The sequence below is a fragment of the Artemia sp. Qi Xiang Cuo genome, chromosome 3, assembly GCF_049724085.1.
Source record: "Artemia sp. Qi Xiang Cuo chromosome 3, ASM4972408v1, whole genome shotgun sequence".
Classification (NCBI taxonomy): Eukaryota; Metazoa; Arthropoda; class Branchiopoda; order Anostraca; family Artemiidae; genus Artemia; species Artemia sp. Qi Xiang Cuo.
In genome coordinates, this window is record NC_142796.1 from 21,653,341 (window position 1) to 21,671,259 (window position 17,919).

Below are 17,919 nucleotides of genomic sequence, written 5' to 3' on the forward strand. Positions count from 1 at the left end.
AGAAAAAGGCACATTCAATTAACAGACAATATACAGCACGATTTCAAGGAATTTCTTGACACCCAAGAAGTCAATCATACTATTAGAAAAACAAATTTAAATGGCACCTTGCAAGAGTCAATTTCGATAAAAATCAATCTCAATTTTAGGTACAGTCTTCATGGCATTCGGTTTTATGAGAAAATAGTTTAAAAGCGAAGTCCTAATAATAAAACAAAGCCGCTAGGCCGTATGTCAACTTCAGAAGGCCCTACAGTTCCGATGAACAAAGGGCGTACCTATTACTACTACTAACAACTCACTACGGCACCAAACCGCATAAGGCCAACACAACTACGCACACTTCTCCTTCATCCCAATCCATTCAAAGCCTTTTCCCTTCCCTTAAATCTCCCATCATCCCTTAAACCATTTCCCTTAAATATTTTCTTGCAACATCTTCCCATCCCATTCGGTGACGACCTGCTTTACGTTTGGCCCTAGACGGTTACCCGACAAGGACGATCCTTGGCAATCTGTCATCCTTCATCCGCAGAACGTATCCTAACCATCTCCACCTTTCTCTCATAATAGACCAGGAAAGCGGGATTGAGAGACATTTTTCGTATAGCTTACCGTTTGAGATACGGTCACTCAGTCGGGTACCCAAAAAGAATTCGTATGCTATTTCTCTAGAAAACATCTACCAAATCCTCCTCCGTTTTTCGGAGTCCCCACACTTCAGAATTATAGTTTCAGTAACTAAAGAGCATCGCCAGAACTTAATTCAGTCCTGCTTAAAGCCCTACAGGTTTAATAACCAAAGAGTATCGCAACGTCTTAACCTAAGTGTCCCTCTCATTCAGACATTTACAATTCTAAGGTAAAACATGATACTGCCAAGTTTAACAACTGCCACAAAAGACCAAAGTATTCAGAGGGAACAACTGAGCGCCAAGGTGAATCCAAAGCACTCAGGCTAGTACAGTATAAAGGAAGCTTTTACTTGTATGCCACAGAAGATCTTAATGATGAATTTTAATAAGCACAAGAAGCTTATGTCATAGAAGTTAGTCTATATAACTTTCCTCATAGTTAATACTGTGAAATCAGTATCAAAGGCTCAAATCAAAAATAGAAAATAATAAAAACATAGAACTTCTTTTTCTTGGATTGAAGTGTTATTTATATTTATTGAATAAAAGAACTTAAACTTAAACAAAAGTAATAAAATAAGTGGATTCAAAAGAAGTCACTAAAATGTATTTTACCATTACTTAGGGAGACCAACTAGGAAAACGCTTCTTTAACTAAACCAAAAAAAATGTATTTATGGGTGATACTTAACATTTCTTGGAGGGATATGGGGGGAGGGGGGGCTGGTACCCTAATCAATTCTCTGACCCACTCTTTTTGTTAAAGCACCAATACGTTGCTTTTGTTCTTATTTCTTAAAACCTTCCTTTGGATTTTCGATAATATACACTTTTAGATTCATTTTCCTCATCCAATTTAACATTACCAAAATAAAATTAGTTATCCACACATATGTGAAGTTTTTTTGTTTTTTTTTATGACGCGCTATACCCAGAATATTACTCACATGGTTTCGCTTTTCGAGAAAAAATTTATTAGAAGGAAATAAGATGACACACAATCTATAACATTATTGCGAAATTTAAGGATAGATGGCGTTATGATCCTAAATGAATGGTGCTGCACATCCCTTAGCAGGAGCTTCTGCAAAACTTAGAGCTAAAATTTATAATGAAAAAAAAGAAAGAAAAAAGAGGAGAAACTTAGAAAACATGTATTCAACAACTTGTCCAATATATTGGAACACACCAATTTTCAAATATGAAACAGCTCAGAATTCGGAAACTTGCAAAATGTTGGAAGTAGACATGAGAATTCAAATCCATTTTAAATAAGACACATAAGAGACTTTCTTCCATTTCTATTAGGAAATATATATTAGCTTTGCTAGATGTCAAGTTCGTCAGGTATGGGGGGGGACACCCGCTTATGTTTTCAGCAAGTCGTTAAACAAAATTGAGTCGCTAAAATAGTGGCACAAGGCACCACTATTTTACTGTTTTTTTTTTTTTTTTTTATTGTTGTTTTTTTTTTTTTTGGGGGGGGGGGGCGAAAGAAGATCAGTTTCAGTCAGTGAAAATGAAAAATTAATTAATTCTTATGACAAGATTAAAAGGAAAGGAACAAGAGATATAAACAAGATTGCAAGAGACAGCTTTTAGTGAACTACTTCATAACAACATTAAAAGAATATTATCGTCATTAGGAGAGGGGGCTAAGGGCCTCAAACCCACGCCCAAGAAGTTTCTCGTGTTATCAAAATAAATGTCTAAATATCACAGAAAAACTGTGTTTTTCGAATTACAACAATTTTTTTTTTTTTTTTTTTTTTTTTTTTTTTTTTTTTTTTTACAAAATAGTTGCTAAATAACTGTAAATCTGCAACTTTAAAACACATATTTCTACAATTTCTGTAAATTCTATTACTCTTATCTTGGAAAATTCCTATTTGTGTGAGGAAAAGCAAACAAAAGTGAGCGGAACTCCCCTCGCCTCCAAGTTCCTGGTTATAAGCCTAAATTTCGCTCCCAATATTATTCAAACCTATGATTACATTCTTCACTTATGATTTTCCATGACACCATGGAAAATGGTAAAATATATTTCGTTTTTTTTCTGTTTTCTTTTAATAATAATGCAAGCTGTTTTGAATTAATTCACATTGTCGAAGCCGTGCATGCCAATTAAGGATCATAAACCAGAGTTATCACCCCTAGTGAATGTCCCCATATATTTGATTATTTTGTTCAGGATCCTTAAGTTTGAAGGTGAACTTCAGACTAAATTTTAAAGGCAAAATTTAGACTCCTAATTTTCAATATTAAATTTTAATACTTTGAATGTATATCTGGTCGTATTTCAGCAGTCGGAACGAAATTCCATAAGTCGAGGTTAGAATGCGTTTATTTCTATCGATTCCTAAACCTTCGGCACCTTATCGAATCCTTGGGCACCCTGTCGGCACCCCATTAAACCTTTGGCTTAGTTTCTAGCATCCTCAAAGCCTTTACCAGCAGATTAAATAAGAACCAGCACCGCATCCCTTATCTACAGAAGGACCTCCTTCATAGGTCTAATATATACTTAAACCTTTCCACTGGGAAAGGTAGGGCGGATTCAACCTAACCTGACAATTTTACACATCCTTAGCCTTTTGTGTCATTTTAATCATTGTTATTAATAAAAAAAAAACGTTCAAAGGAATAAAAATACTAAATCGGCCTTCCAAAGGAAGTTGTGTTACTCAGCTTCAATTTTCAAATGGAGGAGAGAAACACAATACACCATTAGGATTTCTTTATTGTTTTTAAGAATCAGTTGCTAATACAACAAGGTTTCATTTCAAGAATCCATGTGCGGCAAAAATAATTTGAACATCTATAGCTTCAAAATATTTATGTGAGGGAGGAAAAAGATATTGAAAAAAAAAAAAAAAAAAAAAAAAAAAAAAACACCTCGTGAACCAATTAAAATCCTTAGCCTACTTAGAAATCTAAGAAGGCTAAGGGGTGGGCTGTGAACCCTCAGTCTAACTTTCTTTGTTCCATGTTGTAATGTCAACTTGGTCTTTCCTGATTCTCTACTTTCTTGGTTTCTATTTATTTCTATTATTATAATTACTACTTTTTTTTCTTTTTTACTACTGCATCCTAGTGTTTATTCCCTTTCATCTTTATTTCATATGTATTGTTTGACTTAGGGTATTATGTTTCTTTTAGTGCTTTATTATTGTGTTGTATGGTCCACAACAAGCCATTCTTATTGGGCCGAATAAACTATTTTACGTTTGTAATAGTGTTTTAATATGATTGATTGATGAATGAACAAAACAGAAAATAACGACGTATTGGATGATCGAAGCCAAATACATTCTAGAATGTATTATCAATTTGGTGCGTTAGACCTTGTTTCTAAACTAATCCTAAGAATCAAGTTCTTGAAACCCATATTTGCGGCTTAAAAGGGCAGAATATGCCAAATTTAGTCTTGCTGGACCGAAGATAGAAAGAAGATTCTTACCATGCAGGCAGTGCTCCAAATATCAGCAGGAGTTCCATATCCAGCACCCAGAAGAACTTCCAAAGATCTGTATTGTCGAGTTTGAATATCTTCCGTAAAATGATGGTCCTTTAAAATAAAATGAAGAATTGAAGAAATTATAATAGAAGAAATAAAATTCAACTCATTTCTATGTCTTAATTCGTTTTACAACCGATAAACAAAATTCAGTGAGACTAAATCCCTAAGCCCCCTTCACCCCGTGCGTGCTTCTCCTATACAGCATTAACACCATCTAGTAAGAGTAGATTTAAAACGAGGATTCTTCTGGGATGAGCTGGCCAAGCTCAGCTATTTTTAGATTGTGATACAGTTCATGGCAGTCTAGGGCCTTTATACACTCTACTGGCCTTTTTCTACCTTTTGATTTATTTATAGCTCTTCCTGTCTTTTCTTAAAATATGAGTGACTCCTTTTTTAAAAAAGTTGTTACTGCCTTAATGGGGTAAAAGTTAACATTTTGAAACAATTTAAAGATGTATATTTCCTGTTCCTCGAAAAATGTTGTATATAAAAAGCCTACTCTTTTTGTTGCTTTTTTAACTCGCATAACAGGTGTTCACGTAGAATTCTGGTCTCTAAAACAAAAATTAATTTCTCCCACAACAGGGACTTGGTCTTCATCTAATCTATATACTTATATTTCCCTTAAAACCTGACAGCAATTTGTGAAGGGATGAGGACAGAGAAGCATCAAACCTGGTATCGCCCCCCCCCCCCCCCACTCAATGAAACAGCATTGCACCAATTTTTGATTTGCAATCAATTACGATTGTGTTCCAGGCTTACTCTGGGTGACATTCAACCGTTCAAAATATAAAATTAACTCCGGAACTGATGTTATAAAGCGTTATAACGAGGCCTGCTACGCAATTGAGTTCACTCTGACCAGATCACCTATTGGTTGGTTGGTCAGGGAGTTGGGGAGTTGGTCAGATCAGGCAGCTTATCAAAATAGAATATGTGAAGGAACCAACTAAAAAAAGCATATCCAAGGATAGCGAAAATGAAAGAAATTATAAAAAAAAACTATTTGAATATAAAGCATTAAAGAGAAAATTGGACATACAAGCAAGACATTTTTTTACATAATAGTTTAAGGATATATATAATAGTCTTATATTGGTTTATTGTATGTATATTATCAGAGGCAACGCTATAGCGTTGCCTATAGTAAAGGCCATGCGGCTCCAATGTTTTATGATTATTAATATTTTTTTTTTCCCCGAGGCACTTCATATGGAAGGGGTCGTCGTAGAAACTCGAAGGGACCTCATTCAAAAGGAAATCGAGAGTTCTAGAGCCCCTTTTAAGGCTCAAAAGTGATTGGAGGGCAACTACCCCCCCCCCACGCCCATCATTGCCCCAAACACATCCAATCAGAATTTTAAATAAGCAATTCTGTGTCAGCGTAGTTGATTTCACGATAGTAAATATATTTTGCCCTGGGGGCATATATGGTTGTTATGGGAGAAATTCTCGTATAAACTTCTTAAAAGGCTCATTTGATTGGAAATTGATAATTGTAATTCGCTTTTTAAAAGTCAAATGTGATCGGAGGGCAGCTATCATCCCCCCACACTCCATTTATTTTTTTCCTAGAGGTACTTCATCTAGCAGGGGTCGTCATATAAACTTCAAACCAATTTTTTCACTTTGATGAATATTTTATATTTTGTTAAAGTTTGATTTTGAAATAAGGACTTTTTAAAAACTTTTTTTGCAATCAAAAACGAATAAAAATTTACAAAAAAAAACTTTCTGAAAAATAAGTTTTTCAAAGAAAAGTAAAGGCCATTTTAAACTTAAGCTCAGAAGATACAAATACCTTAGAAAATTCAAACTCAAAACGACCAGAAATTACTATTAGAGAATAAATGAAACCCAAATCGAACAGAAATTAAATAAACAATCACAGCAAAAACCTAAAACAAGTAATAATATAAATGAACAAATAGATCTTAAAGCGAGTAATGCTTAGATTGAATATGAAAATCAAGCTTAAAATTAAAAAAAAATATTTTCCTATTGAAGTATAAATGAATCTTGAAACGAACAGAAATTAAAAAAACAATCAATGCAAACAAACATACAATAGATATTAATGTAAATTAATAAATAAATCATAAAACGAGTGAAACTTAAATTGAATATACAAATATACAAAAAAAAATAAACGAAAAAAAATAATTTCCTATTGAAGTATAAATGAAACTTAAAACGAACAGAAATTAAATAAACAATCGGTGCAAACAAACATACAATAGATATTAATGTAAATTAATAAATAAAACGAGTGATACTTAAATTAAATATGCAAATCAAGCTTGAAACGAACAAAAATCACCACAAACAAGAGTTTGGGTATGACCTCCTTCTCTCACTGTAAAAGTCTAAAACCTACTGCGTCTCTCCGCTTTACTGAAAACTATATGCGTCTTGAACAGTCTTGGAAAGTACAAACAACATCAAATTGAATATTGATGTATAATGATATTAATTGTTGAAAGATCCATCAGTTCAAGAATTTATTTCATTGCAATTGTACTTTTATTTTCAATACTTTAAGAACTGGAAAAGAAAATATTTGTAATATAATTCGGTTTCAGTTGAGTGCCAATGAAGCAGTAGGCTTTAGGTTTTTATTTACAGTTAGAAAAGGAGGCAGTATCCAAACACTTGTTTGTAGTGAAACTATATTCGTCTTTAACAACTTTAAAAAGAGCTAATAAATTAAACTGAATATTTGATGTATAATGATATTAATTGCTGAAAGCTCGTCAGTTCAAAATGGTACAATAATTTTAATGTTTATTTTCAGTATCAAGTACAAAAGAAAATATTTGTCATAAAATTGGTTTCCAGTAAAGCGCCAATGACGCAGTAGGCTTTAGACTTTTACAGAGAGAGAAGGAGGTCATACCCAAACTCTTGATTGTGGTGATTTTTGTTTGTTTCAAGCTTGATTTGCATATTTAATTTAAGTATCACTCGTTTTATTTATTAATTTACATTAATATCTATTGTATGTTTGTTTGCACCGATTGTTTATTTAATTTCTGTTCGTTTTAAGTTTCATTTATACTTCAATAGGAAAATATTTTTTTTCGTTTTAAGCTTGATTTTCATATTCAATCTAAGCATTACTCGCTTTAAGATATATTTTTTCATTTATAATATTACTTGTTGTATGTTTTTGCTATGATTGTTTATTTAATTTCTGTTCGTTTTGGATTTCAATTATTCTTTAAAAGTAATTTCTGGTCGTTTTGAGTTTGAATTTTAGAAGGTATTTGTATCTGCTGAGCTTAAGTTTAAAATGGCCTTTACTTTTCTTTGAAAAACTTATTTTTCGGAAATTTGTTTTTTTTATTAATATTAATAAAGATTATGTTAAGGATAGTTAGAGATTGTTGTCAGTTTAATTTATTTCTGTATTTCTGACCTTACCATGGTATTTTTTCATCTATTTTTAAGGTGCTGCCGGCTGCTATTTTTTTAAGTTAACTAGTCACCGACAATCCTGACGGGATAAACCACTTTAGGGTCATGCTGATGATATGCTATGATTACAAAAGAACTGCGTGACAACTTATAATTAATGCGATTGTAAAATCGGTGATGCAATACTAAACTCAGAGTTCAAGTATTCTCCAGTAGTGGGGGGGGGGGGGAATTAATTCTTGTATATTTTATATCTGGGGGGATGTTTCACCTACCGTAGCCCTCCTACCTCCAATTAGGGCATTAATTATGGGCCCATAATTTAAATGGCTCTAGATTAGCGCTATCACCATTGCAAAAAACTCCTAAATAGAACTCCAAAACTTTCAAGCAATCAAACGGTAGAGAATAGAAAACGTATTTTTTACGTGGTTCTAATTCAAATTTTGCTACACATTTACTGTTTTTCAGTCCTGACTAAAGACAAAAAAAAATCTGGTATTTAATGAGGGGAACAACACCAAAAAGAAGGCAACAAAATGTCTCACCTTTAACGAGGTAAAGACAAAAAAAAAAACTAAAGGTGAACAAGTATAATTATTTATTAGTTCAGTCTGACAGCTGAGAGTTGAACTTGGAACACTGTCAAAAACTCCGGACTTCTGCACATTTGTTTATTCTTTCCAACAAAACAGGCTAATTTACTATTAATGGTAAGCCAATATCTAATCAGGAGTTCAATATTCAAAAATATTTCCAAGATATACAGTTACCTAAAGGAATAGTTTTAAATCTATTAATTAATGTCAGGTTTCAAAGGTCAAAATCGAGACACTTCAAGGAAGAAAACTCGACACAGGGAACTCAACCCTGGTTGTAACACGAGTAGCTGATGGCAATGGTGCCTGAGACGGAAATCTAAAGTAACATGAAACATTATAAAAGAAAAATGTTCATGAGGGAACCCTGTTCTTAAAAAAAAAAAAATTCGGACTATCGAGTCCTTAAGCAGTGAGGAAAATCTAGTTTATCACAAAAAAAATTATATAGTTCAAATGAATTCACAAGTCTAGTTGAGCTAGTCTTTCATGTACGAACATACCTGAATCACAGAGCATCTTTAACCTTAAATTCACAGACATAAAGCCAGAGTCGAACGAGGCAAAAGAGAGAGAGAAGAGAGAAAGAGAGAGAGAAGAGAGAGGTAGAGAGAGAGAGGGAGAGAGAGAGAGAGAAAGAGAGAGAGAGAGAGAGAGAGAGAGAGAGAGAGAGAGAGAGAGAGAGAGAGAGAGAGAGAGAGAGAGAGAGAGAGAGAGAGAGAGAGAGAGAGAGAGAGAGAGAGAGAGAGAGAGAGAGAGAGAGAGAGAGAGAGAGAGAGAGAGAGAGAGAGAGAGAGAGAGAGAGAGAGAGAGCTCTTACCACCCAGCAAGCATTACCAAGGTCTGCAATTTTAACTGACAATTCGCAGACTTCTGATACTGGGTCTGGTCGCCTTTCCATTGCTTTCTGATTAGGACAAGATGCCACTCTTCGAAGAGCGCCACCTAAAATTCGTAGAAAAATGGTGTAATTTTGAAGCTGGATAATATAAATTAAATTGGATTAATTATGTCCCTCGCCTCTTCCCTTCCAAAAACCAAATAAAAAGAACAGAAAAAAAAACAGCACCCATTTTCTTTCTTTTTTTTCTTCTGGCACAAAACCTAAATCATAGAATAATAAATTAAATAGAATATTCTAATTATTATTTGGAAACGGCTGTGAAAGATTATTGATTATTGAAACCTGAAATTTCATACTGAAAATTTGAATTCGATGTCCAGTAAAAAAAAAAAAGAAAAGAAAAGAAAAAAAGAAGAGGAAAATCGTTAGATAAGTTGCACAGACATAAAGCATGACGGAATTTAATTTATATACCAAACCGTTGGCAAGGGGCAATTCCATGTCCCTAAAATTACACTGTCTATATGCATAGCAGTCCAATAGCTATTTACATATTTTGTAGCTAATATATCTTAGGTATTTCAAAATTATCAAATCCAGGAACTGATCTAATAATTAAATCAAGTACTGATTCAAAATTCTCACTATAAATAACTCTATTTCTCTCTTATATATTTAAAATCTAATTATTCTATTAAGCGGTCCATACTAGATTTTCCTTTCAGCGCTCTTGTCTAACCTGGCTTATACAAACCATATTATTTTGGATAATCCAACTACATAGTAATTTCGGGTGCGTTCTAGAAGAAACAATTATCATTAAACATAATTAACTCTTTTTATTATTAGCACTCTAAAATACACCGATATATAATAAAAAAATAATTGTTAGCCTTTAGTACAAAAAAACAATATGTTATCCTTTTTTTTATTACTAATGTATAAGGGATTGAACTTGCAGGTTTTAGTTTTTTTTTTTTTTATTATTTTAAGATGAATGTAACAACAAATAGATAATTGTGCTTAATGATAATTAGTTTCTAAAACACACCCTTGGTTATCAATGTCTTGCACCACCATACAAAATTTGAAGGCTTTCCCAATATGTTGAAAAAACACTTTTTTTTTTTTTTTTTTTTTTTTTTTTTTTTTAATCTTAGCTCCAAAAAAATTATAGACTATAGGGTATTCATGTCAAGCTCTAAATTAACAATAAATTCATTCGATATATTAGAACTTGACTGCCAAGACCTGATTGATGACTCACAAACAAAATGGAAAACAGAAATGTCAAAGAGCACAAGAGGAATAGGATAATTTTAACTGTAGAATCAGCATAAAAAGAGAATAGTAAATATGAGGGAGAGGGGGTACCATTTCAGCCAATCCCCCTCTCTTTACGCTTAGATTTAGCGAAGGCTTTAAAGAAAACAAAACATATTTCAAAACGTGTGGCCTACTCTTTAGAAATGGAGAAGTTTCAGTTCCATTTTTTTTTTTTTTTTTTTTTTTAAATAATAATTACTAACAAGCTAAATTTTAAATATTCTAAAAATAGTTCAGTAAGGGGATAGTTCAATTTTAGCATAAAAAAGGGCGTAGAGGAGGGCTAGATCCCCCCAAGCATTGACAGTAATTAATGTTATTTTACTTTGAGGCCACCCTTTGCTTTCATGTAAAAAAAAAATAATAAATAAAAAAATAAATGCGCATGAGAGTGCACTCGGAATCAGGAATATTTTCCAAAGGCATTCCAAAGACTTAATAAAATTTTGAAGAATATGTTGCCCTGAAGAATGAAATGCCGAAAAACAGCACTTCGTTGAGGTACAATTTTCAACTCTCTCTAAAAGAGCACTAGGATTTAAAAAAAATATTTAAATGAGCCATCTCTCTATTTTCTGCAACCATTGATTTGATACAATCATTCCTGAACAAAAAATACATTTCTAAGAAAAAAACTGAGCACAGGGTAGGGAGTCTTAGGGCCCTTAACTTCTCAAAATCTCAGGATTTTTGTGACGTTTCTTATATTTTCTACATATATTATTATTTCTTTTTGCAAGTATTTTCTTTTTGTCTATATAGAGTATTTTTCTTTTTATGGCCCCTCTTACCTGCACTCAGATAAGAAAATACACGTATGTTTAATCTAACATTAAAAATATTTCCGCAATTAGAGGAGTTCTACCACCCTTCACAGAATCCATATTGCACGCTTAGTCAAAACATATTCCTCCCGATCAAGAGGTTTAGGGAATAAAATTTCTCCTCCCAAGCCTTTAGTATTGTTTTGAGACTACGGTGCCGAAAATAGGTAGAAATTTAATTTTTCTTTCGAATGAGCTCTCTCTCGATATTATACGACCGCTCCTGGAGAAAAGACAAAGAAAAAGTCTTAAGCGTTATTACATTGATTTTTCGGACCACTACCTATAAATATTATTTCCTTTTGTGAAGACACGAAAAATTAGCTAATAAGCAGTGCTACCACATCTACGAATTTCTATAATTTCTTCCTAAAAAAAGAGCTACTCCAAACTCTCACCGAAAATTAACGCTAAAAAAAAAAGATTTGTGTTCATTGTTAGCGTTCGTGCATTTATAAGCGTTAACTTCCGGGGAGATTTAGGAGAACCCGATTTCCATTCAGGGAAATTAAGGGATAGTGGAAACGAAGCCTCCCGAAATTTGGGTCCGACTCATACCAAAGTAAAAAAAAAAATGCAAGTAAACAAATTTTTTAACACATAGCCTTGGTATTAACATTTTTTTTTTCTTCTTTTTTTTTCACACTCCCCAGACAAAAATTCCGATGTACTTAGTCAATATTGAAAAAGAGTTGCTGTTTTCTTTTCAGCTTTGCAGTTTATTATAATGTGGATGTATTTGTCCTAGCTTCGACCCATTAAAGATAATTGAAGATAGATGGTAATAGCCCCACCTGATATCTTTCTGAACAGACACATTCTGGGTGTTTTTCTTCCATTCTGCTTACAGTCTCTATCACATTATACTCAGAATAAAGATACGAGTTTTTCAAATCCCTAGATGTCTAACTCAAATAACAAACGCAAGAACTTTACATGTTTAAAACTTTTAAAGGGAAATTCCTTAAAAGGAAAACTTTTAGGGAAAAATCCTTAAATCAAATCAGACAAACACACTGACTTCATACATATTTTTTAGTAGAAAGGTGGGTATGTTACATCTTGATTAAATCACTATCAAGATATTCTTTTTATATGAATGGAATAACCAAGGTGGGGCTCAGGCCCGAGCATTCCAAGCCTTGGATTGAATTGATTTTATACTATAACAGGGCATTATTAGGATATGAACCGCTGCTTTTGACTAAGTTTGGCTGAGATCCAAGAACCATTTTTTACTACGTTATACCAGAATGTTAGATGTCTAAGTATCAAAAAATCCCTAAATCAAATCACACCAATCACTGGACCTACGTTAAATATAATTCATTTAAGAAGACGAGTATTATTACTGTATCGCAATTTTATTACTATAGCAATTATTACGGGGTCTAGAAATCCACCTCCCCCCAAAAAATTCCTCCCGCGGAAAATTCTCCCAGAAAAATTTCCCCTGGATAATGTTGAATTGTCATTAGAAGGGAAACTGAATGTTCTACTCCCCTGTTTAAGTCAGAAGCAATAATATAGCGTTGCCATAAAAGAGCAATAAGGGTTTAATGCATTAATGTTTATTTTATTTTTTTCGGGGTCACTTCATATGGAAAGGGTGGTCGTATAAACATATGAAAATCTCATTTGATTGCAATTAAAAGTTCTAGTGCCCTTTCTAAGAGTCAAAAGTGACTGGGGAGGAGGGGGGGGGGCAAATGCGTATCCGATTTGAATTTTAATATAGCCATTTCGTTCAAAATAGTCCAAAGGTCAAATGCCATGCTTCCGGGTTTAATAATCCCCCTTCCAGCCCCCGGGGCAAGGACTGTGAGCTACGCAAGTTGCCCATTGTTAAGATACAAGGTTTTTATGGGAAGAGTGGTCAAATAAACTTTGGAGTGGACTCATTCAATTGGCAATCAAAAGACCTAGTCTGCTTTTCAATCAGTTGCTACCAAATGAGTTGTTACCGACACGTGGTTCGAAAATTCCCTATTCCAGTCCAATGGCCCTTTTGTTTCAGCAGTCATTTTTAAAGAATTGTGACGAAAAGTCTAACATTAGCATAAAGAGTGAGGTTTTGAGGGGGGGGGGTAGTCCCCCATCACATGTGAAATAATTTCTGTTTATTAAGTTTTTATGTTACTTCTTACTTTTAGTTGATTTCTTTCTTTTTTTCGATTGTTCTTCCAAGTCATGTCCAGACAACCAAGATCTGGTGTGGGCTGCCAGCCGAATAAACACACGATTTATTGCTGTCAACGTGTATGTACCAGTAATTGTAAATTGGTTGGTAGCTTCCCGCTTTTTCAATTTTCTGCTTGAGAATTCAATATTCGATTGTAAATAAAACTTTGGACAAGATTTGGAAAACTTGAACAATTTTCAATGAACAGTAGTTCTGTTGAATAAGTTCTTAATAACAATTTTACTAAAGCAATTGGGGTGGACGAAGACGGGTTTATTGTTCATGTGGACTCTGAGTTCATGTGGACTCTGAGTTCATGTGGAACTCAGAAACATTTTATACAGGAAAAGAGGAGAATTACCACTCAAATCGGTGAAAACAAAGCTCCTGGTAGTACTTGCCATCTCCCATCCCCCATGAATTTCCTGACAAGGCCCATGATGCATTCCCTTACCTTTTCCCCCTCTGTGCCGGTAGGCATGTGAATGCAATATTTGTATTATATAGAAAAAAGATCTTAGCAATGAGGGTGATACTATTACCCCACCTCCCAGTATCAATAATAAAGGTGTGGACGAAAAATATTCTCGGGAATCAAGAGGGATTAGATATCAATTTCTATCTCCCCCTACTTCACCAAAACTCATTTGTTTTTATATGAAGGTTCAATGAGATTTAGAACAATTGGGCATTAAAATGCCCTCTTTGAGGCACCTGCCTCTCGCCACTCCTTCATATAGCCAATGTATACTTACACATCACTTCATAATATTTTTAATGTAAGAGGCAATTCAGTTTATTTAAATGAAGCAAATAAATGAAAAAAAAAAACGTTTGTGTAACAAAAATGGAGGTATTTCCCAGCAGCACCCTTATCGAGGATTAGTCTAAATGAGGGAAGATGATAGATCAACTGCTATCATCCATACCCCCCCCCTAGACCATTTCCTTTATTTATCTGAAGGATCATGGAGAATTAGATAATTTGGGCGTTGAAATATGCTCTTTTAGGTACGTATTTTGTACTTTCTCTTTGGGTTCTCAATTTTGAATGTGGGGGAACTTTCCATGAGGGAGGGGGGGGGGGTATTAACAGGACGAATCTTCTGCTGGGGGGGGGTCGCGAGAAGGACTTTTCCAGGTGGGGGGACGCCAACTCCCATCATTACCTTAACAAAGCAAATTTTGTTTGTGCTAGAAATGTCAGTTAATTCTTCCTTTCGTCAGATGCATACAACGGGAACCCGATTGCAACTTAGAGCCATAACGACGTAAAAATATTATCATATTAGTTTAACATGCTTAAAATATTTTATTCAGAACTAGCTGTGTTATTTTGAGCTATTACGAATTAGTAAACTCGTTTACTAAAATAATCCAGGTTAAAACAACCTAATAATAAATTAACTACACGTTTTAATACTAAGGATTTATATACTATTACTTATTAACGTTATAATTACTAATTAACTATATTAAAATTCCCCTATTTGATGTTTTTAATAGAAAAATATTGTTCATATTGTACAATCAAAATATGATTTCTATATTAACTATAAAATGCGTAGCTAAAATGAATTCAAAATATAATAGCAGGTAAAACTTATAATAATGACACGTTTTCAGTCTTAATTAGAGGTTTCACCCGTTGCATTTCAATTATAAATTGAAATATCGTATATATATAAGAAAGGAATTTCAATAAAATGTAGTACAGTTTACTCTCTTTTTACCATAGTTTTTTGCGCTCCCAACTGCGGAATATCTGATCTTCTAAGATTCTTATTTTCTAAATTCTAAGACAATAACTGTCTAATTTTTACCTATAAGTTAAGTATTCGCGATTTTATTTGTTTTCAATCCTGAAAAAGTTTGAGCTTTTAGTATGAAGTATCCTAGTTTCAATTTAAACGACTTTTCAGGCTTTAGCATCAAAATATCGGTTCTCAACCAGCAGTAGCTATGTAGCTAGTGTTATTTTTTTGCAGACACAAGTTTTTAGGAAATGCTTTTGGCGACTGGCGTTAACACACCTAGAGGGTTGACAATTTATCAAAAATTGTTACGAATCTTTTGGTCCCTCTTCTTCTGGTTCACAAAAAGTTCCATCATTAATAATTCCGAGTCTAATAGATTGTGAGAATTCAAAATCTTATACTAAAATCAAAAAATAAATTTCACCCCCTCTTAAACCATATACTACTTCTTCCGACACACGAGAATTACATGTAGCATCTGTGTTCTAACTTTGTTCTCATAGTTGAAGTTCAAACAGACGATTAGCTTTTATAGTTTTGTTTTTCTTACACTCTATTTCTTCTTTTTCTTTTTGAAAAAGCATAAAACAAAAAAGGACCTGTTTCTGCCGGCTCGTCAACCGAACCACTAGTTTCACTGCGACCAATATTGCTTTCCAGAAACCCATTTTCAACGGCAGTCACTGAAGTTGTCATCCCAATTGGATTCGTGTCTGGTGACATAGGAGGATACTGAGACTCTGAATGTGAGATTTCCGCTTGTTCCATTTCTGCAAAACTTTTCCTGTGCTCAATATCAATTAATGAATCTGCAACAAACATAAACACTAGTTAGACACACTATTCCTAAATATGGCTTAGAAACACTATTATTTATTAGAAACATTATTAGCGGGAAATACTATTTTGACGTGTCCCAAAACTTTTCTAATATCCTTTTACACTTGTCTCAAAGTAACTCACTGTTAATATTTAAGAGCGAGAAGTAACTTATTAGAGGACAAAAAAAGAACAAAATATATAAAATAGTTAGCTATTAATCTCTAAGGAGCCTGTGCGGCTAAAATACGCAGTAAGTTCCTACAGAAAACAACCAAGGACGAAAAAAAAGGACAAATTAAAAAAAAGAAATTAAAGTGAACATAAACCAAAACACGCTGAGTTATATAAATATTGTAATCCCACTAAGCTTAGCAAATACATAAACAATATTCATGAGAGGATGTGAAAAAAACAACCAAAACATGTAAATTTACTTAAAACCATCCGAAACGAAAAAAAAAGATCTGATCAAGCAAATAAAGACCAAACATAACATAACACAATATCTTATTATTATTTTTTAAAGTGTAAGGGTCAACAGCACTGAACACTATTCGAAACACTATTATTCAAATGAAACTTTATATACAACATTATTTATCATAAAGTACAACAAATTATAAGAAAATAAAATCTATGTATTATATAATTTATAATAAAGGAAAGCCTATATGAGGTCATTAGGTCAATTTTTGAAAGGCAAAATTAGGATGGAAACCCAGCAACCAAATTTTGTATGTGTACCGCCTCAGGGACGAGGGAGCCAAACTACGCAAATGGTCCATCCAAAAACAGGGGGTTTCAAAAGTAAGGTTTACACCTTGTGTAAATCAAAATACTTCTAGCATGTCCAAAATGTATCGTATAATTGGAGGGGCCAAATGGGCCCAAATTCCCCCCCCCTGAGGTCAAATCAATCCTGTCATCTAAAAGGCATAACTAAGGTATTAACTGCTACTTTCAAATAATTTTAGTCGAGATCCAAGAACTCACGTTCTCAACTTTTTGTAGACAACCAGTTAATAAGAAATTGTTTGCCCCTCAACTCTCCCCCCCCTTCAGAGAGGTGGAATTCGTCCCGGTCCCTCAAAAATCAAAACTACGACATTAGCTGTTGCGCCTCATCAAGTTCGTTCGAGATTTAACTGCCTCTTCTGGTATACGTGCTGATGACAAGAATTTAAGGATTACCTTCCTTCTGCAGACGTTTGCTCGTTTCTGCCCCCCCCCCCCCCCAAAAAAAATAAATAAACAAATAAAAAAAGAAAATAAATGAACGTGGGAATCAGCTATTTCACTTCACCAAGACCAATAAAATCATTCTCACATAAAATTTAGGTGCTGTTATCAAACAGTTCGTGGTAACGAACTGTAAGTAAGGAGCGACTCGGCTCAATAGCAACCAAAACTCTAAGAAACGGAATTTTGATAGCAATAGATACAACAAAAAAAATCAGACTTTTATGCTGATTTCAATATAAGTTTCATCAAGTTTAGTCCTATCCTTCAAAAGTTACGCGCCTGAGAAAATTTGGCTGATTTTCAAAAAAAGGGAGAAGACCCCCTAAAAGTTATAGAAGCTTAATGAAAATCACACCATCAGATTCAGCCCATCAAAGAACCCTACGGTAGATGTTTGAAGTTTCCATCTGCTAAAACGTTAAATTTTGTAATATTTGCCAGATTAAAGATCACGGATGCGTGTTTATTTGTTTTTTGTTTTGTTTGTTTTTTTTTTTTTTTCCAGGGGTGATCGTATCAACCCAGTTGTCCTAGAAAATCGAGGAAGGGCTCATTGGAAGGGAAATTAAAAGTTCTAGTGCCCTTTTTAAGTGATAAAAAAACGGAGGGCACCTAAGCCCCCTCCCAAGCTCATTTTTTCCCAAAGTCACCTGATCAAAATTTTGAGATAGCCCTTTTGTTCAGCATGGTAGAAAATATGATAACTATGTCTGTTAGGATGGCTAAATCCCCCAAAGTCCCCGGG

At 33.8% G+C, this 17,919-nt stretch overlaps 1 protein-coding gene across 1 annotated transcript in view; it reads right to left on the reverse strand.

Moving 5' to 3' along the window:
- LOC148953853 (uncharacterized) overlaps positions 1–17,919 on the reverse strand; it is a 141,916-nt gene that overhangs the window by 49,611 nt on the left and 74,386 nt on the right. Inside the window, exons 9-11 of the mRNA XM_089085669.1 lie at positions 15,710–15,919; positions 8,998–9,122; positions 4,096–4,203 (exon numbers count right to left, since the gene is read on the reverse strand). Coding sequence (XP_088941795.1) covers positions 4,096–4,203; positions 8,998–9,122; positions 15,710–15,919 — 443 coding nt within the window. The remainder of the gene's footprint in view (positions 1–4,095; positions 4,204–8,997; positions 9,123–15,709; positions 15,920–17,919) is intronic.